Source organism: Nuphar pumila, chromosome 16, assembly GCF_984573655.1.
Source record: "Nuphar pumila chromosome 16, dmNupPumi1.hap1.1, whole genome shotgun sequence".
NCBI lineage: Eukaryota > Viridiplantae > Streptophyta > Magnoliopsida > Nymphaeales > Nymphaeaceae > Nuphar > Nuphar pumila.
In genome coordinates, this window is record NC_143264.1 from 69,603,381 (window position 1) to 69,631,074 (window position 27,694).

General features: G+C 37.2%; 2 protein-coding genes across 2 annotated transcripts in view; both read right to left on the reverse strand.

The window, feature by feature from the left end:
• Positions 1-5,073: 5,073 nt before the first annotated feature.
• On the reverse strand, positions 5,074-11,880 carry LOC149813451 (cytochrome C oxidase biogenesis Cmc1-like protein). Its single transcript, XM_089991129.1, has 2 exons — positions 11,618-11,880; positions 5,074-8,506 (listed from the first exon to the last, which is right to left on the reverse strand). The coding sequence occupies exons 1-2, from the start codon at positions 11,878-11,880 to the stop codon at positions 8,239-8,241; spliced, it is 531 nt and encodes a 176-aa protein (XP_089847255.1). The 3' UTR covers positions 5,074-8,238.
• Positions 11,881-14,893: 3,013 nt separating this feature from the next.
• Positions 14,894-27,694, reverse strand: part of RECQL2 (RECQ helicase L2) — a 62,512-nt gene continuing 49,711 nt past the window's right edge. The window contains exons 18-20 of the mRNA XM_089992336.1: positions 22,016-22,094; positions 15,683-15,900; positions 14,894-15,522 (exon numbers count right to left, since the gene is read on the reverse strand). Coding sequence (XP_089848462.1) covers positions 15,283-15,522; positions 15,683-15,900; positions 22,016-22,094 — 537 coding nt within the window. The 3' untranslated portion in view covers positions 14,894-15,282. The remainder of the gene's footprint in view (positions 15,523-15,682; positions 15,901-22,015; positions 22,095-27,694) is intronic.

The following is a 27,694-nucleotide window of genomic DNA, read 5'->3' on the forward strand; positions in this document are numbered from 1 at the left end:
AAGAACCCTAGTTTATGTGAAAATAGCCCTGGAGGTGCAAACAACGAGTTTATATATGATTCACGAACTCTGTAAATAATAAAAAGACTCACATACATGTCATAAATTCACAAATATTTAAGTAAAAAATTTGGGATGTTGTGACATTCAGATTAAGTAGAGGTTCATACATATATTTATGCGAATTCGTGAAGTATACACGAATAAGTAAAATATTTATAATTTTAGTGGTTTCAATCTAACCGGATGTGCAAAAATAAATTTAGTGAGGTTCATATTATATATGAGAATAAGTAGGATATTTAATTGTGATGTTCAGGGTTTCAATTTCACCAAATGTTCGCAAAATAGAGTTTTGTGAGCTCCGCATGAGAAAACATGTGATTCTGGATTTAAGTGAAAGTTTGCACTAACCGACGAGTGATATAATTTTATAGCAATAACCTGTCAGGTAATTGCAAAGGGTAAAAAGGTCCTAACAAAGTTGGATATTTGCAATTTTAAACATGAGGAGAATAGCAAAAATTGTAAGACATTTCAGGAAACATGTCAAATTAGCAGTACGATCACTTTTCATAAAATATATTTGAACTATAATTATTTTTACATAACGAGCCTATACAAGTCAAGTCAAGCCAAACACCCATTGTTTATATTCAGCTTGAAAGGCTATTTCATAAGTTTGAATGAGCTTTTATAAGCCATGCATGAGTCAAACCACAAGCAACTCATTTGGTTTCCCAACCGGGCAGCCCTAGTTAGAGAGGGGCTGTTTGGCTAGTTATACAAAGTGGAAAACTCAAGCAATCAAGTCAAATTTAGCTTATGCCCAAATAAGTTGGACAATTCATTGTGTTTTTGGCAATGCCAATGCTTTCAAACAACAGAGGTGATAGGGAAACCGCAATGACTGCAACCAAACAACAGAGGTGATAGGGAAACCGCAAGTTGGGGATCACAAAGAACCCTAGTTTATGTGAAAATAGCCCTGGAGCTGCAAACAACGAGTTTATATATGATTCACGAACTCTGTAAATAATAAAAAGACTCACATACATGTCATAAATTCACAAATATTTAAGTAAAAAAATTGGGATGTTGTGACATTCAGATTAAGTAGAGGTTCATACGTATATTTATGCGAATTCGTGAAGTATACACGAATAAGTAAAATATTTATAATTTTAGTGGTTTCAATCTAACCGGATGTGCACAAATAAATTTAGTGAGGTTCATATTATATATGAGAATAAGTAGGATATTTGTGATGTTTAGGGTTTCAATTTCACCAAATGTTCGCAAATAGAGTTTTGTGAGCTCCGCATGAGAAAACATGTGATTCTGGATTTAAGTGAAAGTTTGCACTAACCGACGAGTGATACAATTTTAAAGCAATAACCCGTCAGGTAATTGCAAAGGGTAAAAAAGTCCTAACAAAGTTGGATATTTGCAATTTTAAACATGAGGAGAATAGCAAAAATTGTAAGACATTTCAAGAAACGTGTCAAATTAGCAGTACGATCACTTTTCATAAAATATATTTGAACTATAATTATTTTTACATAACGACCCTATACAAGTCAAGTCAAGCCAAACACCCATTGTTTATATTCAGCTTGAAAGGCTATTTCATAAGTTTGAATGAGCTTTTATAAGCCATGCATGAGTCAAACCACAAGCAACTCATTTGGTTTCCCAGCCGGGCAGCCCTAGTTAGAGAGGGGCTGTTTGGCTAGTTATACAAAGTGGAAAACTCAGGCAATCAAGCCAAATTTAGCTTATGCCCAAATAAGTTGGACAATTCGTTGTGTTTTTGGCAATGCCACTGCTTTGAAACAACAGAGGTGATAGGGGAACCGTAATGACTGCAACCAAACAGCAGAAGGTGTTGAACTGCAACACACTTCCAATTCAAGGCTTCCAAATAGAGCCTAAATCACCAAAAGAGCGATGTCACAGGGCACACTATATAGGGTCACATTTTTAGGGAACGTGACACAACACGTAGATATACCATGTATCACATTATGGGACGTCCGAACATTATTTATAAACTATAAAATTTTAATATTTTTTATAATAAATATTGTTTATATATTAAAAGACCAAAATGTATTTCTTTAAATTAAATACTAATAAAATATGTATCAGAATTTTCAAAATAATTGTCTATCCGTGTCCTGTATCGCATTGAATTTGTAGCTGTTTGTCCATGTGACATAGGGAAAGAATGGCATGACAAAAAACTACAAATGACAATCATGATGATAGCAATCGTGACAAGATCTAAAAAGCAAAAATGGCTCCCTCTATTCATATGAAAGAGAAACCTGGATCTTCTTGTAGTTAAGAGAAAACTTCAGCCTGAAAATGCCGAAGTTATTGTGGAGAAATTTTAAGACAGGTGATAAAAGTACCATCTGATAAAACATATCAATAACATCCATATAGGGCCTCAATGGATCACGCTTGGACATCTGCTTTGATGTTGCTTGAGCAATCTAACATAGAAAGCCAGAAGTAAATATGCAATTTCAAAGTAAAAGAATAAAAAAAAAGCAGAAATTCTTGAATTATATTGTAGTAACTAGAGGAAGCATTCTCATAATTGATGCCATTATAAAATGTATCACAAGCAGCAAGAGATGATCATCGGCCACAAACAGGTTAAAGGAGTAAATTATGTCAATTAAACATTCTACTGTTAGGTCCTAGGTGCCATTGACATAATAGACAATGTGTGGCATGGATATAATCAATGGCAACTAGTGTGGATTTTCATGTTACATTTTTAGGCCCAAGGTATGAAAGTTCCAAGTGTTTGGGTTGGGAAGCAAAGCAATTTTAACTATGAAGAGAATCTGAAAGGACTGGATCGAAATCTAATAAATCATGCAGGAGTTTCCTTAGTTTTGGAGTTGACATCATAAAAATCAAGATTTAGGTCTAACAATCTGTTAAAAATTTGTTGACCATGGATACCCATCGGAAGCAACTGGATCATGGATTCAATGTAGAGCACTTGGTCAATTACTCAACCTTGTATGACCTTACCAAGATTGTCACAAGGTTCTCAACAAGTGCATTCTCATTTTTTTTTTGATAGGCAAGCTGGGGTTAAGCAGACCCCCACCAGTTATACAATGTACCAATAAGCTTACGACTGTCTCCATTAATACATAATTCTGTATTGAAAGAAACTATGAGAAATGTAACGAGGACTAATATCACTACTTAGGAAGAAGTTATTGAACCCTTGGGGTAGGGATGCAAACACGTCCCGATCAGCTAAATACATGGGAGAGTCGGATCTGGTCAAACCCAGAACAGCCAAAATTTGCGAAAGCACCATCCTGAATCGACCCATTTGCATCCCTTTGGGCTATGAATTGCTTAGCTTCTTCACAGTCAGAGAATAATGGTGTTGAACTCCACAACCCATTTCCTGCTTCAAAAACACCGCCACTCCCACCAGGACAGAAGCTGCATCAGTTTTGATGGTCCACACCCTTTTGCAGCAAGAGAAGATTTTCCAGATCCATGGCATCGATAATCTCATTCTGTCACCTCTCATCCTTCATTCCTGTTTGATGGCAATGTCCATCAGAACTGCAGCTCTGTTTGCCACCGAACACACAATTGAGCTGTTTTTCTCCAAAACATAGGTCATATGCAACTGAGCTGTGGCCGTTGCAAATGCTGCTGCTGTTGCTGTAAATTCACCAAGGAGGATGAAAATGGATGATCTGAAGTTCTTGATTGGTGAAAGGATGGGCGACTTAAGGACTGGAGTTTGTGATCTAGAGGGGAACCCTGCTCATCTGCTGCTTTCTTTTTACCTACTGAAGAGCATCTTTTTAAGCCACTTGTTCCAGTAGTTTTTTATATCATTCTGTTCAACCCAGCAACTGAGCAGCAATTACCAAACCACCTGTACATTGCAATGAATGCAAACTGATGAGTGTATTTCAGTTTTTCATTTCACACGAATATCAATTGATCCATCTGATTTTATTATATGACCTTTATAATTACACATGAAAGTTCAAATTATAAAGCATCTACCAGTTTCCAATGCTTGCAAGGATGAAGCTGCATATTATCCTATCTTTAACATCAGAAAATTCATCGTGCTTAATGTTAGCCTCAAATAATTAAGCCATCTAAATCTGCAGCTCTTTCTACATATCTTCAGGTCTGCATCATGAAACAACCAGAAGTTTCTTCTGTTTTCCTTTTTTATGTCAAAATTCAATGACCAGCTTTTTCTACATATCTTCTGGCCTGAATCATGAAACAACCATGATTAACAGAACAATGCATGGAAATAAGTTTCTTCAGTTTTCGTTTTTTATGTCAAAATTCAATGACCAACTTTATGAGGGAGAGCAATGCAGTTTCCTCCAGTGCCATGTCTTTCGATGCTCTCTTTGAGCTTGGTGTCTTCTTCTGGTGACCGTGGCCCTTTCCTAACATTTGTCCTTGTCACAGCAAGGTGCCCTCCCCATGTCATACAGCTTTCTCCGTATGGCTTGCATGAAAAAGGTGAAGAATATTTGGGTTTTATACTGATGGAAATGTATAGGAAGAGATTCAAGTCAGAGTGAAGCATGTCTATTTCCTAGGAAAATTGAGGTGTGGAACTTTACATCATTAATTAACCAGTTCACACAAGAAACTCCGATATCAAATTTCACTAAAAGTCTATCAAGTTACATACTAAGCCAAATGATGACCATCTAAGGCTTTGAAATTTTCCAACTATAGATTAGTTAGTGAGCAGCTAATCAAATTTAAAATGTACACGGGTTGTTCCTCTTGTGACTTCCTGATTTTTAATTAACATAAGTGCAGATTGAGCCCAATAAGATAACAACACACTCAAAATAACATTATTGCTTAGTGTGTCCAGATGCCTAGCAGTACAAATCTATAATATTTAATGAATACAAACCTTGCTTTTAAGAGGCACAAGCACCAGGATTCCTACTTGTTAATGAGACCAACCATGATAGCCGCCATTGCAAGATCAAGCATCGAGCCTAGCACCAATCCCATAACATGATAATATGCTTTTTTCTTTTTATGTGTGTACTTGGATATTTTACTGCTCCACATCTATCAGACTACTGTAGATGAATGCACTCTATAGCCCCTAAAAGGCGCCACAACAACCACAAAGACCATGTACTACTACTTATCTGCCTAAGGACAGGTACCTTTTCATTTGTTGAACTCTGCAATATGTTTCCTCCAGTTCACTTCATAAAATCTATTTCTTAGTTCAATCGTATCCAATGAGGAACACCACCCTTTGAAGTGAAGGACAAACCCCAATCAGGATATTATCCAGTAAAGTCATACTTATTATCGATTTCAGGAAATGCAACTAAGTGTTTCAAAAATAGGGCCCATCTTCATTCACATGCATCACACTCATGGTAATATTTCACAAAGCTGTGCAAGTTATGTTGCGTTCCAGTCACAGACCTAGCCTCCTCTGTCCCTCAGGTCCAACAAGGGGTAGTCCAACTGTTGTCCTCTGTCCCTCAGGTCCAGCATGATCCTAGGCCCTGACTCTCCTATGAACCTTGTGGAGGAATCCTTAGGTTTTCAGGTCTGGATAAGGGAAATTTAAGTGAATGACATGCTTACACAAAGATTAGCATTAATTCTAACAAGTGCATGTTTCTTGGTGGTGCAAGGGGAAAGAGGACACTCCAAAGAAAGTCAAATTTAATATACTTGAACAAACTATGTGCGCTCAATTTCAAGTGAAGTAAAACTTGTCAACCGTTTCAGGAAATTACTATAAAAAGAGGGCAAACTGAGCTTGGGCAGAGGATTCTCTACCAAAAGTAAACCTCATAAGGGTCCACAAGATGTCTGTGGTATTGAAAACCATGGTAGACCATCTGTTTGGTATATTTGACATTTGAAGTATAACCTTAAATTCAAGGTTTGACAAAGGAAGTACTGGACATAAAACCAGCTCATTATATATATTGCCTTCTAGCGACGGCTGCCATCTTAGTTTTGACACTCACAAGAAGGCTTTCCCTTCATCTCCAAACTATATAGTCAAGTCCACTAAAAAGCATAGAAAGAGTAAATACTATAAGAAGTCACCAGCTAAACGCAAACCAATATAACACATCAAAGGCACAGACAAATTTCCATCATGGAAGTATACACATGACATTTCATTTCCACCTATGCATGTACATACAGGGAAAGGCGTTTTTCAGGACTTGTGGTGAAATCACACCCCCTCCCACTTCAAGCCTCTCATTTGGTCAAAAGTTTAATTATTCACATGCCTACCTTTAATTCCATTATCTTCCCTCAAATTTAAACCCAATTACTATTTTTTGTGATCAATAAACGAGGTCCGTTCATCACAACATAGATGGGTATGGAAACATTGTGGTTTCTATTTCAGACAACAACAGCAATGTCACATGGATACTCCTCCATGTTCTTATATACAATCATATTGGAAGTTTCATAAAAATGGCCACACCCCTGTATCCACAGCCGTATCCATGTGACAGAGAACAGCAGACTACATAAACTATGACATCTTAATAAAATGATCTGAAATCTCATTGTATGGCAAGAATAACAATCATTCTCACCACCAGCATGAACCTCAACCACAAAAATCATAATCAACGACACATCCAAGTACAGGTGTGCCCACCCTGACCCGACTTTACACAAGGTCAGGGTGGGCACTGCCCACTCTGATCCGAACCTCCCTATTGCAAGAATTTTTGGGTCAGGGTGGGCACTTGCCCACCCTGGCCCCAATGTGGCTCCGCCCCTGCATCCAACACCACCACCTTTGTCCATAAAAATGCAACCGAACACCATTTTAACCACCACTTCTTCCCCACTACAATCAGCAGATCGTATCGCATTGCCAAATGGGAGCTCTTGATTTTGGCTTGCATGAAATGGCCCAACGAGGACTTCTCATGGTTGGGCCTGTGGAGGGCATACTTATCCAACCTTCATTATGACGGGTTTCAGCCATTGATTTTAATGTGCTGCGCAAGGCTTGTCTGGATTTCTGTTCTCTGGCTTCTTTAACTTTAACTTCCTGTTTTGTTCTTCTTCCTCGGGGGGCATTTCTTTGATGACACTTCGCTTTCCTTCAAAAACAAAAACAAAAAAAAACACTAGATCACGACCCACATCCATCGTGGATATCAGTTTCAAACTCATACCCAAAGCTAGCATCAAAAGGATCCATCATTCAGAACGAATTATAACTACCACTCATCGTCATCACCATCACCACTACTTGACTTCTATACCATTGCAACCTACAAAATCACTCAAGCAGCACAAACACCACCATCAGCACCATTGGCTTTTCTCCTGAAATTGTCCTGCTACTACAACCACATCCTTCAGAAAAGAAAAAAAGCAACATAGCCTAATCATGTGAAATCAAGGCAAAAAAAAAATACCAGTAAACTAATTTCCTATAATCCAAATATTAATATGAGAAAGAATAATAATGAAAGAAGAAATTCAAATGGCAAGAAATAGCTAGCACGTTCACAGGTCCAACAGAGAAGGCCTTTTTAGCAAGCAAAAGCATTTCCGTGTCACCAATAACGCACCCATATGAAAGACAAACACAAGAAAGCATCCACAGTAAATAAAGAAAGTCACATTCTAATTATTAACGAAAAACAAAAACAGTAACAAGCAACATGCCTCAAGATACTCACCATCTGTTTGAAAAATCCGATTCTCTCAAGCAGCAGTTAAAATTTTGCTTCTAAATTGAACCCAAATAGACTTAACCAAGAACACCTACCCACTGGCATAGGAAACACTCAACGACGAAATTAATTGCTTTTTTTCCATGTGATTGCAACCTGATCAAGTATTTTCAGATGCAATTGGGGACAAACACGAGAATCACCCATCCCAGGAAAGGAGAAGAAAACTTCGAATTCTTGAGTAAAGACAACCAACCATCTTCTCTAAATCGGCCGGCAGTCGATCCGAAATCACCAGCGACTTGGGTTCAGGCCTTGTGGTAGAAAGATAAAACCCCAATTCATTGAAGAGGGGAAGAACGAGAATGGCAATGGCAATGGCGACCAATCTGGGGCTCACCGACTACCACCAAGAGAAGCAGCTAAAGTCACACAATGATACCACCGCCACCACCATGATCACCAAGAGGATGATATCTTGAGGGGAAGAAGAGATGAGTTAGTTAGGTGAGGGCTGGTGGAGGGAGAGGCAGACGGCGAGGGCGATCTGGGCCTCGCGGCAATTGGAGCGCTTGGTGGCGGTACCGGTGCTGGTGCAGAAGGCCTGCACGGCTTCCACCTCGTCGGGGCAGGCGGTGGAGACGAGGCAGGTCGCCAGGCTTCGGTTGGTATGCTTGCACAGAACGCTGCGCTCGGGCTCCCGGAATCGGCGGTGGCACTCCTCCAACGCCTCCTGCAACCGCCTGCACGACATCACCAATTCCCTCTCTCTCTCTCTCTCTCTCTCTCTCTCTCTCTCTCTCTCTCTCTCTATATATATATATATATATATATATATATATATATATATATATATATATATATATATATATACGATTATGATTTTTTAGGACAGATCAGGTGAAAACACAAACTCTTGTGTTTTGAAATCACCACTATCACTTCAAGCACCACCATCCGTTGTAAAATGATGATATGGTCCCACTGCTCGCACATTGATTGCAGCGATGGACGGCACAAAAAAAATTTGTGTTTTATCGAATCACTTGATCTGCCATCTCTCCTCTCTTTTTGTGGGGTGTAAGCATATAACAAAAAAAAATCAAATAAAACATTGATAGTGATGCCCCCACATCCTTTGCTCAGAAGGGTCCAGAGATTTGGCTCTGAAAAAAATATAGAAGCGGAAGAATCTAGCGCTATTTTGAAAAAATATATTTTTTCTTGGAAAAATATTAGTAGTTTATTTCTATTTGCAATATGTATTAATAGATGTAAATAAATAAATAAATGTGAATAATACAAAATCATCATAAAAATGTTTTTCACCAAGGTATTAGCATGGCAAAAATGTGATATTTTTAGAATAAGTTGTAAATAAGATTCTTTTCAGGGTATAATTACAGCCTTTAAATAAAATCACCATATTTTCAAAATATCGACAATATTTGTAACTGTTAATAAAAAATTATAGCTTATGACAATGATAGGATTTATAACAAAATGGATGTGCCGGCCTTTTATATTAGTTCTAAACCATAACACCATAGCACAATTAGGTTGTTTCATCCCTCCCCTTCATTCCAGGCCCAACTCCTACCAAGTGTGTGGGTGCCTTTTATTGGTGGGCTCCCGGAGTGCTTGGCCCCCACTTAGAGACTACTCTCTTCGACAAGAAACTTCATAAAAAATTCTCTCTTTCTCTCCTGATCCCACTTACATCAATTTCATACCATAACTTTTTTTTATGGGTGGCACACTTCTTTTGTTTTAATAATTTCTTTTTCTTCTAACTTTGAAGTTACCGTTAGAGAAGAGAGGCAACGACCTATCCAAAATGTGTTTTTGAAGAAAATGCAATATAACTATAATCATGCTAAAAAACCAGAACAAATTGTTTTTTTAGACAAGCTGGGGGGGGGGGGGTGTTAGGTAGACCCCGACCAGTTATGCAACTTATACCCCATTGGGTTTTGAACCTACAACACCCCAACACAAGGTGAAGTGCACTAGCTACTTCTACCAGACAAGCAGAGCCCCAACAAATTGTTTTTCTTTTTCTTTTTCTTTTCTCGACGATGAAAGCTGGGGTTAGGCAGACCCCTGCATTGTTTATTAGCTTAAGAAAGTATACAAATTTATAAAATGGGGATCCAATCAGAATCCATATGAGACAAGTATTTTTTTCTCATCGGGAAAGTAGGACAGGGTTTGGTTTAAAGTCGACCCTCTGACTGTGCAGGAAGGGCATTCTCTGATCCGGCTGTGGAGGGTGATGTGCACGGCAATCCTGCTTCAATGAAACTGTTGGGGAGGCCAGATTCTGCAGGCGCTCTGAACGACCTGAAATCGACCCCTTATTTCGCGCTGTGAAAGTCTGGTGCATTCAAAAGCAGGAATGTCATCCCTTGGCCGGAATCAGGAGAACTCCAGCACGAGCCCTCCAATGTAACTCACCACTTCTTTCTTCTGTCAACTGTTACAAGAATCAAAACAGCTTAACAAGCAACAAAGATGCCAGTGCACGTTTCCTTGTGGTGGGACGTTGCAGGTTCAAAACCGTGTGGTACTTTCAATAACTGGTGAGGTCTGCCTAAACCCAGCTTGCCTTTTACAAAAAAAAAATGTAACAAAGATGCCACATGACATTGCTATTGTTGGAACCTCACCCTTCAATACTCAACCACCAGTGTCTTCACTTAGGGTCAGGGGGCGTTTGATGGTGTAATATGGCGTGTTTTATCATGGGTTTTAAATCATAAATTTATGAAATTTTGGCTAAGTACTTTATTATTAAATATGATAAATATTATAAAAAATACCCTTTTAAATGGGTGACATCAGCTGGGTTTGGGCGTGGCACAGGACCTCACTCACAAGACCAAAACTTAATATTTGTAAAGCATTTCATTTTTAATCTTTAAATTCGAGCAAAATTTAGATTAAGGTGAAATTAGAAGGCAAAAATCAGTTAAGCATGGGTCTCGTAATTCTGAAAACATTGGTATTTTATTTTGGGTTTGATTTTTTGCAATTATTTAAAAAAAAAATACTTTTTACGAGGATAAGTTAAGGTTGTTACATATCGGGTAGAAAAAGTTGTTATTTAAGGCGCCGCACACCCTATCAAATTGGAAAGAAAAACCTCCTTGCTTTTTGCATGGATGAAAGTTTTCTTTTTTTTTTTCCTGAAAGGCAAGCTACCTGATATCTCTTAAGCCCATGTAACAGACGGATTCAAACCTGGGCCTTCAGCTTGGCACAGGACCTCGCTTACCACATGGGATCAGTGTTGTGAGAGGCTTACGCCTCAGTAGCTGAAGCATACGCCTCAGAGGCGAAGCACAAGCTCAAGGTACTGAGGCGTTGTATGAGGCCTTTGCAGGCTTGAAGCGCACGCTTCACATGGGTGAAGCATACGCCTCGCATCGAGGCACGCTTCGTTTCTAAGGCGTGCTCTTCATGTACAACCCACGAAAATAAAAAACACAGGGGGGGAGGGTTTCTTTTAAACCTTCATTCTCCCCCCCCCCCTTTCCCTTTTCGTGCCACCCCCAATCTTCTTTAAAGATCACAGAGGGGAGGGATAGCTTTCTCAGAATCTCAGCCTGCACCTCTCTCCTCCTCGTCTCTCGCTCCTAGCACCGATGACCTCGCGTTTGATGCCTCTCAGGGGAGCCGATGCCGACTCCTTCCACGTGTTCCGATCACACTGCTGATGACCTCGAAGGTACGCACCCTCTCTACCTCTGTCTTTTTCTTCTCCTTCTCCCCCCTTTCTTTTATGTTCGTCGGGAGGCCGGCAGGGGTCCGGTGGCCCCCTGTTGCGCCTCTCCTCTCTCTGCATACGTCAGGAGGTCAACGGCCCCTTGCCGCACCTTCCACCTCTCTCTCCCTTTCTGTTTTTGGCAGGCATGGGCTTGCCCCCTACAGCTTTTGGAATCTTGGCAGGAAAGGGGAGGGGAAGGTACCTAGAGAAGAGTTTGCCGATAGCAGAAAAGATGATGACACCAACTTTAGCATCGCAAAGAATGGAGAGTTCTTGGGCTTTCTTGAACAACCCTCTCCTCTTCTTTGAGAAGGTCACTTGCCTCACTGTGATGTTGTCGATCTTCTTTATCTGGATCTTCTCCTGCGCCATTTCAGGAACCACACAAACCCTAAAAATAAAGAAAGCAAACAACCACTCTAGAGAATAATAAATTGGCTATCGATGATACCAACACCACCAACAAAAGCCGTACCTCTTTTCTGAGTTGATTTGAGATTTCTTATTCATTCTCGATATTTATTAGCAGTGATGCCGTACCTCTTTTTTCTTGTCTATGGTTTTTGTTTTCTAGTTTTTTCTTTTCGTTATTTTTTTTAAAAAGATAGGAAGATAAGTGTAAATCAGTAGAGAGAGAGAGAGAGGGAGATTTCTATTGTGATGTAGACTGTCCCGTCTGTATTTTCTTCCTTGTTGGCTTGGCAGGAAATGATATAATTACCGACGTACTACCATTAATGCAACTACTTATCTCTCTTTTTTTTTTACAGAACTTTCTTACTATTTCAATTCCTATTATCTTAGATCACATACTTTGTTTAAAATATGTATTGATAAATAAACATATTAAATAAAATAAAAAATAAAAAAACATGAGAAGAGAAGCTTTTGAAATTTTTTTCTTTTACCTTTTTCTAGCATTGATCAAGATAAGCCTGTCTGTTATGAACATAGAGGAAACCAAATCCATCTAAGAGATATAGGTACACATGAAATGGAAGCTACCCATATAAAATTTTCATTATTTTATTAATATTATATATTTTATTATTTTGATCATGAAGCTTAGGCTTCAACGCCTTGAGGCTTATGCCTGGCTTCATAACAGGCTCAAGGCCTCGCTTGGCCTCATCGCATTTAACAACCTTGCATGGGATACCACCTCGGTTGCTGAGAGTCTTTCTTCTCGTTTTTTGGAGGAGAAGAAAAAGTTAAAAGAGTACACACCGACTTTTTACTCCAAATAAAGTTATTTTCTGTGATAATTTTATCCCCAGTCATAAGTGCCTTCAAGGAGTCAGGTGCTCATTTTTATTAGTTTCATTTTTTTACCTCTAATACCGTTCATCCACGGCCTTCCAAACACAAGGTTTTTGAGATGTTTTTCAGCCGTTCATTTTGTATGCTCCAGATGCCTTTCATAAGGAGCATCAACGGCACTGAAAAAACCTTGTAAGACCCATCTAAGATAAAAGAAACACAGTCAGTGTGTTTCGGATGCCGTTCGTCCACAAGATGAACGGTACCAGAGGCAGTTTCGAAAGATTACCGTCAGAGCTGTCTTTGACCTGATACCCTCTCTTTTTTTTAAAAAGCAAAAGGTTAGATGATTTTGACCTCTGAGATGAGGTTAATTGTGTTCAAGTGATCGTTCCTTGTTGACCGTATCAAACATGGCCAAAAATGTGCCCAAGTGTGATGCGATCAGGTGCAATCACATTGCACATATGCAATGTGATGTTGCACCTAATCACCATCCATTTACTGCTGGACCCAAATCTGACAAGCTATACAACAGAAGATGGTGGCTGATCATCACAACGGGCCAAGTCTGGGCATACCTCAACTCAAGTCGTAGGACCATGTTGGGGTTTTAGCCCGTCCTCCGACTTTTAACACATTTTCTTTTTTTGAAAGGCAAGCTGGGGTGCAGACACCTATCGGTTATTATTCAACGTACCACTGGTTTTTGAACCTGCAACGTCTCACCACAAGAAGACATACACTGACAGCTACTACCAACCACGTGGAGAGCCTCCGACTCTAACACTTGCTCACACGCACTAACGCCACATCGTTGACATGCAAGCAGTTTTTGTGGTTCCTTATAGAAATGTCGATAGGCACGTGGACATAGCTTCAAGCTTCTCAGGTAGATTCATAGGAAGTAAGACTGGCAATTGAACCAAGTAGCCCGTAATTCAGGTCGGTTTGGCTTAGTAATGAACTCATTCAGTCCCGTTAATTTACCAAGGTGCTTGTAGCTTGGCTCGGGCCAAAAGATTACCCTGGCCTCAACTAGGGCTGGTAAATGAGCCGAAGGAACCGAATAGGGCATGTTCGGGCTCGGTTTGTTTACTAGTAGATTTAACTCGTGGCTCGGCTCGTGTTCGTGTTTAGCCAAGCCAAGCTCGAGCACGGCTTGTCCCTGAATGAGACTAGACCAATACAAGCTGGCTCGTGTAAAAACATTACATGTTATTTATACATAGTACATATATTTTTATATATTTTTACTTGAAAATCCATATAACTTTTTATAAATTATACTTAATAATCCATATTTTATGTATACATTTTTCATTCATCCTTCTTTCATATATATATATTATGCATTTTCTTTTTTTATATTACACAAAATATATATTATCCATAAAAATGATTTTGTTTATCTATACGAGCACTATCAAGCCCAGCTGAACACCTTGTGTTCGGGCTCGACTCGTTTAAGCTAAACGAGCAGATCGTGGCTTGGCTTGCCAACTATACAAACTGATCACGAACGAGCTTGTGACGAGCCAAACCGAGCCGAGTCACAAGCTGCTCTGTTCATTTACGAGCCCTAACCTCAACCCAGGGCACCACCAGGAACCTACTGGAGAATTTGCCTCCAATTCAGGGATCCCCTACATTACCTCAAGCACTATGCTACTAGGTATGCTACTAGACTAACTAGCCTCAAGAAAATGTTATCAGTATCGGTGAGTATGCATGCCAATATGCATAGTATCGGCAGAATTTCGATACGCTTCAACCCTGAATTGGTTATTTTTTAAATAAATGCCAAAAAATACTAAAAATATTATTATTATTATTTTAATGGTTTTAACACGTTATAGTTGACACAACATTATTTTTATTATTTTCTGGCCGATACAGAATGATTCAGCTGAGTACCAGTATCACGGATACAGCTGAATTGGTGGCCCAACGATTCAAGGCTGATACCGATACTGACAACATTGCAGTCAAGACCAATGGCTCTAGCAAATTCGTTCCATGATCTATTCCATGAACATGAAAGGTTTCAAAACATGCTACGCCATGCAAGGCCTCGAACAAAAAGAAAACACAACTCACATTGCTACAGGATCAATCGAAATCGGTACACATTAACAATGATCACTGCACATATTATGCCTTCATCGGCAAGGTGGTTTCTTCAACATGCAACACATTTTTTATGCCAAAATGTTACGAACGACATTTCCGATATGTGCAAGGATCATTGCACGAGAAAATTGCTCATATATGTTGGCAAAGCCTTGCAAACTACATTTCTAATACATGTAAGGATCGTTTGCATGAGCACACTGCTCGCCCATGTTGGAACTAGTACATGATATGGCTTCAAAAACTTAATTGCTTTTTCAGTTGATGGATGAGTTGGAACAAAAATTTGAGCTGTCATAGCTTTGTCTATAGATAAATTCACCTTGAACGGGCAGAGTTCACAGGTAATTGATCCTCCTCTGTGATACTGATTTGTGGAGCTTATATGTCATCATCGCTGCTTTCAACATGGACAATAGCCCTTCTGGTCTTTAATCGCTTGTTATGTCTCCGTATCTTTTCTTCAGGTTCTGCATTTGAATTGCTATCAAGCTTTATTTTTTCTTTAGGTTCAACATTTGAATTGCCATTAGGCTTATCAGAGCTAACATATTCTTGAATTTGATCAAGAATTCTGTCACCATACTTCTCAGCCTTGGTTTTACCAATGATCTTTTCCAACTGCAAATACAATAGCTCATGTTAAAATAAACGCTATATCCATCAAAAAGTGCCCAAAAGTGATACAGCTTAGATTTACTCCAGAAAAAAACTTTTCCTAAGGGAAATTCAAAGTGGTAAAAAATAAATGCAGTTGGAAAACTTCAGCCATCAGACAAACCTGCTCAATGGACGCTGGCCTCTGGGTGCTCAGCATGTTGATATGATGCATTGGCAAAACAGCATGTGGGAATATTCCTCCATGGCTGGAAGCAAGGTCCCTGCGCAACTTGTCAAGGGCCAATTCTAAGCCATCTAAAACAGTGTGCTTAGAGGCACTGCTCTTGCTTGAGCTATCCTTGTTCACAGTGGAAATGGCCAACTTCACAGTCTTCTTTCCTGCCACACGGAACACAAGACAAATTAATAGCTGTGGCGGCAGACTATATCATGGAGCTGTAGACACCCAAACTTGCCGAGTGTGCATGATAAGGGAGAATAATCTTTCGGCATCATATTCACCTACGAATATTAAACACAAAAAGGCATTGCAAGTAGTTTGTTGATAAGTTTAAGATATATGTTACTTCGTAACTCAGAAAAAGATAGCAAGAATAAACCATATGGCAGATTTCACCATATGGAATTGCCCCAAGTAACTTGCAGCCAGATAATGAAACCTGATACCTATCCGAATCATCAATAATCTACAATCTTAATCCCAAGTATAAGCCATATTGGATTGAATACCAAAGAAATAAGTTTCTGCATGGCCTTTTGCATGCAACAAATTTAAATCCTCAACTTTTTTGAGATAAGAAGGTGAATATGGATAATGAATAAAAAACAGATTAATATATTATCTTCAAAACAGTTTCCACAAAGATAGAAAAGATCAATGCAAGTAAACTAATGACAACATAAATTCACATAAAGAGATAGCGGAAGAAGGTGAAGGATTTCTAAGAATTAAAAAAGAAAAAAAGGACTGCATGAAGATGAGGTGGTAGGATTCAACTCTGTAGATGATGACTAATCTTTTTCTTGGACCTTTATTTCCAGACATTGTGATCATGCAAAGAACATGGATGGAGATTGACTTTGATTGATTTCAACTGCTAATGACTTTGATATTTATAACTTAATGGTTGGTCATTACAAAAGTTTTGTTGGTATCGTTTATGGGTGGTTTCTTATTGGAGATTTTGTATAACTGGTTAGTCGGTGACAGTGTTGTGAAAAGTGTTGAGGCATAGCAAGGCGCTCCACCAAAAACTGAGGCGAGACGTAAAGCGTAAGCCTCAAATATTTTTTTTGAAAACTTTAAAAAAATTATAAAAAAATATCTAAAAATATAAAGAAATACAGAAATGCTTTATTGATGAAATAACAACCAATAAGAAATAGAAAATCTCAAATAAGTACTAAAAAATATGAGATTAACATATAAAAGTAACTAAAAACTGATTACATAACTGGAAAATATATGAGATTAACCTAAAAAAGTTAAAATATACTAAGAAACTGATTACATAACTGAAATAACTGGAAAATATATGAGATTAACCTACAAAAGTTAAAATATATGAAATTCTTCTAAAAATATGAGATTAACATATAAAAGTAACTAAAAAAATGATTACATAACTGGAAAATATATGAGATTAACCAACAAAAGATAAAATATACTAAGAAACCGATTACACAACTGGAAAATATGAGATTATTCTAAAAAATATGAGATTAACATATAAAAGTAACTAAAAAACTGATTACATAACTGGAAAATATATGAGATTAACCAACAAAAGTTAAAATATACTAAAACACTGATTACATAACTGAAATAACTGGAAAATATATGAGATTAACCTACAAAAGTTAAAATATATGAGATTATTCTAAAAATATGAGATTAACATATAAACGTAACTAAAAAACTGATTACATAACTGGAAAATATATGAGATTAACAAACAAAAGTTAAAATATATTAAGAAACTAATTACATAACTGAAATAACTGAAAAATATACGAGATTAACCAACAAAAGTTAAACTATAGTAATATACTAAGAAACTGATTACATAAGTGGAAAATATATGAGATTAACCTACAAAAATCTTGTTGATCATGTCTCAGAAATCTTGTTGTAAAAAAAAATAAATTTTTTTTTGCGCCTCAAGGCACGTTTTTTATAACACTGGTCGGTGACTTTTAGTTGACAAGTCATTTTGCATTAGTTGTTCAAAATTTTTTGTAACTTTTGATTAAAAATCAATCTTTGCCAAATTTAAGGCTATTTTCTTAACTATTTATTCTTACTTTGTCTTTTTCTAGATTTTCAAAATTTTCATTTCCTTAAATGTAATATTTTTCTGAAATTTTGTCAATATGTCGCAGGGATTTGCCCAACAGGGTGTTGCACCCGCGTCGACGTGACACGACTCGGATGTGGGTGCAGCACTCGGTGCAGTCAACCGCACTCAAGGTCATAATTGTCCAAAATGGACTCGGTCAACTTTGACCGAGTCCATTTTGGACCCAAAAAAAACTACGAAGGGGGGCTGGGTGGGGGATTAGGGCAAATCTCCCACCACCTGACCCCGACGCCTCCCCCTTCTCCTCTTCCACGACGACACTCCCCGACCCCTCCTCTCCTCCAATGGACGGCGGCTACCTTCCCCTAGCCCTCCTCTCCTCCTTCAGTGACTGCAAGGTCTCTCTCTCTCTCTCTCTCTCTCTCTCTTCTACTACTACAGGTCTGGGTTTAGCTCCCAGCCCTGGTTATGTCGAACCCAGCCCAGATGGGCTGGGTTCGACTCCGATCCCTAGCTTGTCGGGGCCGGGTTCAACAGCCCTATTGAGTTGGGTTCAGCTCCCATTCCTGGATTGTCAAGGCTGGGTTCGGCTCCGAACCCTAGTTGTCGAACCCAACCCTGGTGGGTTTGGCAATGCTAAACCCAAGGGTTCGCCTATGCTGAACTCAGGGGTTCGTCTCTACCGAACCCAGGCCTGCTGGGTTTGGCTCTACTGAACCCCTGGGTTCAACAGAGCCAAACCCAACAAGGCTATGTTCAGTAGAGCCAAACCTAGAAGTGTTGGATTTGGTGGAGTTGAACCACTAGGTTCGACTCTGCTGAGTTGAACCCCTGGATTGGGCTCTGCTGAGCTGAACACATAGGTTCAACAGAGTCGAACCTAGCAGGGTTGGGTTCAGCAGAACCAAAGCAAGAAGGGTTGGGTTCGGTGAAGCTAAATCCCTAGGTTTGGCTCTACCGAACCCAACCTTACTCATACATGAATTTTATTTTATTTGGTTATGCAAAACCTAATATGAATTTTATTTTAATAATTTTTTTGTTTTAAGAATGAAAATGACGGATAAAGAGAAAGGAGTCACAAACAAAGAGTAACATGTAAGTTCTATTGGTAGTGTTAGCAGTAGTATTGATTCTCGTTTGTTGGCTACATCATGTGATGATGGAGGGCCACTATGAGCACATGTAAATAAGCTTGAAAAAGCTGGAGAAGGTGGTGGAAATAAGATATTTCGATGCAAGCTTTATGGGAGAGATTATGTTGAGTTTGACACAAGAGTTAAAGTTCATTTGTTTAAGATATCAGGACATGGCATTTCAGGATGCAAAAGAGTTGATGAGGTAATGTGGAGACAATAAAAAAAATACAAAATAAATATGAGAAGAGGAAGACAATGAGTGATTATTGTGCAATCAATGTATCATTTTTAAGCCACCAAGAAGATGCTCCAAAAAAAAGTAAAGTAGATGTAAGAGGTAGAGAAAGAGAAACGATACAAACAACATTCAATATATATGGGAGGAGATGGATAGAAATGTAGGGAAGTATTTTTATTCTAGTTCACTTCCATTTAATGTAGCTAGAAATCCTTATTGGAATGATTTAATTACTTCACTGGCATATTGTAACATGAGTGACTATGTACCTCCAAGCTCAGAAAAACTACGAACGATAATTCTTTCAGAAGAGAAGGCAAATGTTGAGAGATTGATAGAAATTAAGAAATTTTCATAGGAACAAAATGGAGTTTCCATTGTTTCTAATGGATGGACAGATATTCAAAGGCATCCACTGATTAATTTCATTGTTTCTTCGATTAGTAACACAGTATTCTTGAAAGCAGTTGATGCATCTGTGCAATATAAAAATGTTAAGTATTTGAAAGAGTTATTTATAAAAGTAATAAAAGAAGTGGGTGATCATAAAGTAGTACAAATCATCACAGGCAATGTTTTAGTTTGTAAAAGTACATCATTGAGTTTGGAGAGTGAGTATCCTCACAAATTTTGGACTCTCTGAATAACACACAGCTTGAATCTAACCCTCAAGAGCATCTGCAACCCAAAAGAAGAAAGAAAATTCACCAACACATGCTCTTTCATGGATTGAGAAATTAGAAAAAAATGTCAAGCATTAGGAATTTTGTTGTCAATCATCATCATGCTAATGTCATATTTAATAGGCATTCTGATATGAAATTGTTGAAACACATTTTGTGTCCATCATTATGATGGTGAAAAGAATTAAGTCAAGAATGCGTTGGTTAACATAGTGACTGATGATAATTGGGTATTCTATCGTGCTGATGATGTTGTCAAAGCTCACGAAATTAAGAAATTCATTATTCATGATGAGTTTTAAGATAAAGTCATATACTTTCTTGAGTTTACACAACCTATTTGGGAAATGCTAAGAAGTTGACAAGGATGAACTCATGCTTTACAAAGTTTATAAAATATGGGATAATATAATTGAAAAAATTTAAATTGCAGTTTTCAAGCATGAGGGGAAAAATCTTATAGTGGATGATTCAAAAATTTGTAATTATATAAATTTAATTTTAGTTAGAAGATAGGATAAGAGCAACACTCATTTGCATTGCATGTCACACTCTTAATCTCAAATATTATGCAAAGAAGTGGCATGAAGGTAGTGTTGGTCGTGTCCCTCCAAATTTAGATCCAAAATTATCAAGGCATACAAATATGTGTATGGCAAGACTTTATCGAAAATCACATATTATAAAGCAAGTCATGGAAGAGTTTGAAAAATTTTCCTCTTCGAGGTTATATAGACAGGCATTAATAGCGAGAGAGTAAAAGGATATAGATCCTATCACATGGTGGTCAATATATGGATAAGAAACACCTCTTCTCCAACGTCTTGCACTGAGATTGCTATCACAACCTGCTAATTCATCTTTTTGTGAAAGAAATTGAAGCACATATGCTCAAATCCACAACATAAAGAGAAACAAACTCACCAGCAAGGTGTAGAGGATTTAGTCTTTGTTCATTTCAATTTTTGACTACCTTCGCGAACCAATGAAGAATACATGTACTAATTGTTCTCTTAGTTATTTGATTATTTCTTAGTTTCTTCATTTAAATATGCAAGTATTTAACATTTTTAAATTTTAATTGTAATGCAGTCAAGGATCATCCAAATTTTGGGATGTAAACCCAGAGGAGTGTGACTTAGAGGGAGAGCATGATTTCAACATTATAAACATGGACTTATATGAGCCTACTCTTCCTTCTTATGATGAATTTGATGATGAAGCAAAAAATTATTAGGATCATTATCTCATCGGCATATACATTGTGTATGATATACTTTTGGCATGTAATTATGCATTGATTGCTTATTTTATTAGTATAATTTACTTCTTTTCTGCTTCACTTGTTTGATTGTTTCTTATTTTCTTAATTCATTTAGCATAATGATAATATATTTAGGTTGATTTAATTATGGTGTTAGCTTTTATTGATAAAAAATAGCAATTGTATATTGCTAATTTGATTTATTGCATGTATGATGAATTGATGATATGATAATTGCTTTTTTATTTCATTAGTGTTATTGTTAACTATTAAAAATTATATATATATACCCCCCCACACCCTGCACCCAAGTTTTTTTAAAATGCCGCATCACTGCACCCACACCCATACTCGTACCCGTACTCGTACTCGTACCCGTACCCGTACCCGTACCCGTACCCGTACCCGTACCCGTACCCGTACCCGTACCCGTACCCGTACCCGTACCCGTACCTATGTGACATAGATGTTGAGGTTTTGCTCACTAAAATATCATAGAGACCAATATTAGTGGCTATATGTGTATTTGTGTAAGAGCATATATATATATATATATATATATATATATATATATATATATATATATATATATATATATATATATATATAATCCAAATCTCCAGACCAAAAAATTTATTACAACAATTGGCCCATATGATGGAAATTAATATAAATTCTCCACCATTTACAACACTGATCCCATCTACCAGACTACCAGGAACCTGGAGATGGATAAATTGCAAGTTTCAATCCACTTTCATAGATGACACTGCACTATATTGTTATAGAATAGCAACTGAAGAAAAATATACAATGATTAGTCACCAGCAAGACAAATACGATGTAGATATGTAAAAGAAATTACTCACCATGCAATACTTGTCTCCATAAAGGACCTATAGTAACATAGGCATTAGTTGCATAAGCAGTGTGCTGAAATTCCTCTTTCTGTGTTAGGAAAAGAATTAGAATTGATCCAAGTCAAAATATAAGTTTTTAAGCAGCCATCATAAAGAGACTTATGTAGGTATGAACCAGATCAAAAGGTTGCTAGTATATGGTTTATTCAGAGGAAGGACCATAAACATGTTTAACTATGTTAAAGTCCACAGATATATTCTGCACCCTAGATGCTCGTTCAGAGAACTGATATGTGAAAAAGCAAGATAAGCAGCACACTGAACCTGGGTTTGGAATTTTGAATCATGTAGACAATTGATTCTGGAGACATGATAGCTTCTAGTGATAAAGACGCTTTTATTTTTTGAGCCAACCCGACCAAGATAATCCCCAGAATATGAGATCTCAGAGAGAGAGATCCATGAACTCCAAGTCTTGTAGCATGTTGAATCAAAAGATTGAGAAATTTAAACATGATTTATTGGCATTGATCAAAACCAAATAGCTAAACATCCACGAAAAAAAATTGCTAAGCTTAAAGAACTACTTGCCCATGATTAGATATCACCATAGCTTGATAAAGGCCTGTACGTGGATCATCTTTATAATATTACTTCCCATTTTGTATATACATTGGACCATGTAAATTGCAGTATTAAAACAGTGGATGGTGTCACAAACTGAAGTATGTACCTTGATGTGCCACTTATGGGCAAGAGAACACTTAGAGAATATGACCTCTTACGGATCAATACACGAAAACACAAGAATGAACCACTAAGGGCTGAGAACATTCATAAAAGTAATGGATATTATTGGGGAATAATCCCTTAGAGAATACATACAAGAGAGAGGGGTCTCACCCAGGGTTACCGGAAGCGCCTAGCTAAAAGGGGAAGCGCGAAACGTCACGCTTCCGAAGCGTGGGGGGAAGCGTCCCCCTTTTTTTGGGAAGCGCGCTTCCCTTTAATGGGGGACATGTTTCCCTTTAATGGGGGACGCGCTTCCCATCACGCTTCCCTCTCGCTTCCCCTGTTTTTTTCAATTTTTTGTATTTTTTATTTTTTATTTTTATTTTTTTCGCTTCCCCCTCGCTTCCGAGACGATTCCTAGGTCGCTTCCGAGACACTTCCTGAATCGGTCCTAAGTGGTCCCACGCTTCCCCGCTTCCTAAAATTTTGAAAGTGCCTCGCTTCCCGCTCCCGCTTCCCGTATCGCTTTCCGCTCCCGCTTCCTCAACTGGCAACCATGGTCTCACCCCTTTATATACAAGAAGAGAGGCTCTAGGGAGCCATTGGGACCAACGACTCTCTACCCATTTCCCAAAAAGCCCTTCAAGACTGGGAAGAAGTACAAAAAATAAATAATAAAAATAAAAATACAATTATTTTGAATATACATGTAAAAAGACTAAAATACCCCTGAACAATATATGTATGGACATACATACGTAAACACAAATAAACATATATATATGTGTATACATTAACACTTACGGTGAAATTACAGAAAGTGTGTCCAATAAAAAGTGAAACCTTGAGGAGGACAAGGCTTTTGTAAAGAAATCTAAAAGCTAATATGCTGAAGTGACAAATGGTAGTGAAATAGTCTTATTCAAAAACTCTTCGTGAACATAATGACAGTCCATCTCATATGTTTAGTCTTCTCATGAAAGGTGTGATTTCCAGCAATGCAAATGGCACTCTTGTTATCACAACATAGTCTGGATAGCTCTGTCACAAATACTCCCATATCTGTGAGAACAATTTCAGTTGTAGTAGTTGTCGTAGCTTGATATTCAGCTTTTGAGGAGGAGAAAGATGCTTTATGTTGCTTTTTACATTTCATGAAACTAGAGAATCTCCTAAAAAAACACAAAAACCAGGAGTTGAGCATATGTCATTTGGGTCTCCCTCCAGTCAGAATCAGAATAAACAATTAAATTAAGAGAAAAAGAAGATAAAAATAATCCCTTCGAAGCAGAATTTTTTAAATATCTAATAATACGCATCACAACACTCATATTCACAGTGGTACGAGAGTGCTGAAATTAACTGGCTGTATGAACTGCATGCGCTATGTCGAGTCTGGTAATGGTCAAATATGTCAATGCTCCAAAAATCTGCTGATATTTGAGTAGGATCATTTAGAGGTTCTCCATCATCAATCTTTATCTTTGCATCTATCACCTCTGGAGTATCTACTCTTTTGTCATCATTAGTACCAGACCTGTCAACAATTTAAGTTGCAAATTTGGATTATAACAACAGATACCCTCGAAGGAAATATGCAACCTCAATCAATAAGAAAAATCTGAGAAAACCAAGGTCAATCATTTCAAAACTTTGCTTGAGAATAAATTTAACTTGATATACTTCATGTTTATCTGCTTTAGTTATGGTCATATCATCAACATAAAGTAATAAAATAATAATACCTACAGCGAAATTCTTAACAAACAAAGCAGTGTTAGTGTAACAGGAAGTATATTCAAGCTTAAGCATAATAGAACCAAAGCGATCATACCAAGCTTTTTGAGCTTGTTTAAGACCATACAAAGCCTTTCTAAGGCGTAAACTTTTCTCTTAGGAACATTATATCTAGGGGGTAGAACCATATATACTTTTTCTTTTAAATCACCATTTAAAAATGTATTTTTAATACCCATTTGATAAATTGGCCATTTCCTAGCAGAGGCTATAGCTTTGAGAATTCTAATAATAGTCATATGTGCTACGGGAGCAAATGTTTCATCATAGCCAATACCATATTCGTAAGCATATCCTTTAGAGACTAACCTAGCTTTATGTCTTTCTAGATATTCATCATTTTTAGTTTTGAATTTAAAAACTCATCCATATCATATTGATTTCTTGTTGGTTGGTATATCAAACAATTCTCGAGTTTGAGAATTTTCTAAGGCTCTAATTTCTTCACTCATTGCATTTGGTCACTCAGGATAGTCATTTGGTTGATTATATGTGGAAGGTTCAAAGTATGAATACATTTTTGCTAAACAAGCTCCATAGTGAGGTTCGAAAGATTCATATGGCATAAATCTATCTAGAACTCTATGTGGTCTCTCTGAGTGCCTAATTCTTGTGTTTTTTTGTTCTTCTATGGTTAAATATTTTTCAAAAGCACTTAGTTGTTTATTCTCTTATCTTCTTTGATATTGAATGACATTTGGATGATCGTGGGGCTCAGTAGCTTGAGATTCGTTGCAAGTTATCTCATTAATGTCTTTATTAGTGGGGATATTTCTAAAAACTTGTATTCACTTTCATATTTGGATGAGACGGTGTCAAAACCATTTTCTTGTTCTAGAAATGTGACATTTCTACAAATATAAAATTTGTTATTTTTAGTATCACAACACCTAAAACCTTTTTGGCTTTCTCCATACCTAAGAATATACATAGAATTGATTTAGGAGATAATTTATCATTCTTATGGTAAGAACAAAACATCTACACCCAAAGACCCTTAGTCTAAGATAATCATGAGAGACATTATAAATTTTTTCATATGGTGAGGTAGCCTATTTATAAGATATACGGAGGTGAGAGCTGCTTCAACCCAAAAATATTTGAGAACATATTTAGATATGAGAAAAGTGTTAAATTATGTAATCTCGTATATATATTCATATATATATATATATGAATATATTTACTTATTTCTTTTTTGTTTCTTTTTACCCGAAAAGGGTATTTCTGTAAATTCCTATTTTATGCATATTTCCCTTGAATTATGATTGTAATTCCTTTTTTTCTTTTACTTTTACTTTTTCTTTCTTTCTTTTCTTTTTTCTTTTTCTTTCTTGGTTTTTGTGCCACATAGGGAGGCTCCCCAAAGAGTCATTGGGGAGCCTCCAACGGTCACATATGTGACCGTTGGGGGCTCCCAACGACTCTCTTGGGAGCCCCCTTTTGTGGCTCCTTTATGTGCTCATAAATAGAGGTTTCACTCCTTTGTATTTCTTATGGCTTTGAGTCAAAGCCCAAGTGCTCAATAAAGTGGTTCCAATATTTTTTATGCCGTTGCGCATTTGTGAGGTCTTATGAGTTGTGCTTTTGTGCACAAGTGTTCTAAAGTGTTCTTATCGTGCATGTGTGCCGAGTTTGTTATCAAGAATATTAAGGTCTTGATCTTAGTATCTTGTTAGAGATACTTTTACAAAAAGTTCTAGTAGTCTCTATTATGTGTCAATGCTATTTTTCGGCCAAACCATTTTGTTGTGGTGTACTAGCACATGACATTTGATGAAGTATTCTATTTTCTCTTAGAAATTGTAGAAAGTCATTAGACCTGTATTCACCCCTTGAGTCATAACGAAAAATAGATATATTGGACTTTAAAAGATTTGTCACTAACTTATGAAATTTTTTAAAATTCTCAAATACTTCATGTTTATGTTTGAGAAAATATATCCAAGTATTTTGCAAAACCTGTTATCATCGCCGACCCCAATTGTTTTGGGATGAAGGCGTTGTTGTTGTTGTTGTTGTAAAATATATCCAAGTATAGCGAGAGTAATCATCCACAAAAATAACATAAGTGTATCCTCCCTTGGAGGCAATAGGTGCAGGACCCCAAACATCAGAATGAATTAATTCAAGCGGTTTTGTAGCAGAGAAAGCCTCTCTTGATATGAAATTGATTTCATTTTTGCAAGAATACAATCGGTACAAGAGATTTGTTCATTACAAAAGATCCTCAGATGAAGAAAATTGGATAATTTATACATATTAGGGTGTCCTAGTCTTTGATGCCATAAAACTTTATCTAATTTGTGAACATCAAGGCAAAAAGTCTTGACAAAAAATTTCAATTGATCCATATAGTACAAGTCTCCTTCTCTATGCCCTTCCCTAATCTGCCTCACAGACTTGAGATCTTGTATTAAGCATTGGTTAGAAGTGAAGGAGACTCTACATCCATGATCAGTGATTTGAGAAACAGAAAGTAAATTTAAATTTAGTTTTGGAACAAATCTTATTTAAGAAAACTAAAACTAGGACATTTTTCAAAATTTTCAATTTCATTAATATCAAGAGAGGTTTCATCAGGAGTGCAAACATTTCTTTTACTAGTATAACTTCTACAATTGAAAAGTATAGACTTATCATATATCATATGAAATGATACACCTGAGTCTAAAAGCCAAGAAGTCATACCTAGAGGAAAAGAGAAAAAGACGATGGCACCGGTCACTGATTGTCCTTTGAGTAGATGTTGCAATGCCTCCACGAGTTGAGAAAGATACATGTTCAAAATTGATTTACTTGAAGAATCTTGGTCAACTTGTGAAGTACCAACCAAAGCAACCTTCTTTTTATCTTTGTTGTTGAAATCGAACAAAATGGTTTAATATGTCCCAATTCCCCACAATTATGGCAAAAAATACCTCCTATTTTCCTTTCATCTTCTTTTCCTTCATACACACGATTTTTTCCATAGTTATTGTTCTTATAAAAGTATGGGGGTTTGTATGTATGAATGTTGGCACCTGGTTTTGAAACGGCCAATACATTGTCCTTAGCTTTTGCTTAATTTTAAGACCTTAATCTAGTCTCTTCCATGCAAACTTGAGCTAAAGCCTCTTGAATAAGAGGAAGCTCATTTTGTCTTCTATGTATAATGTT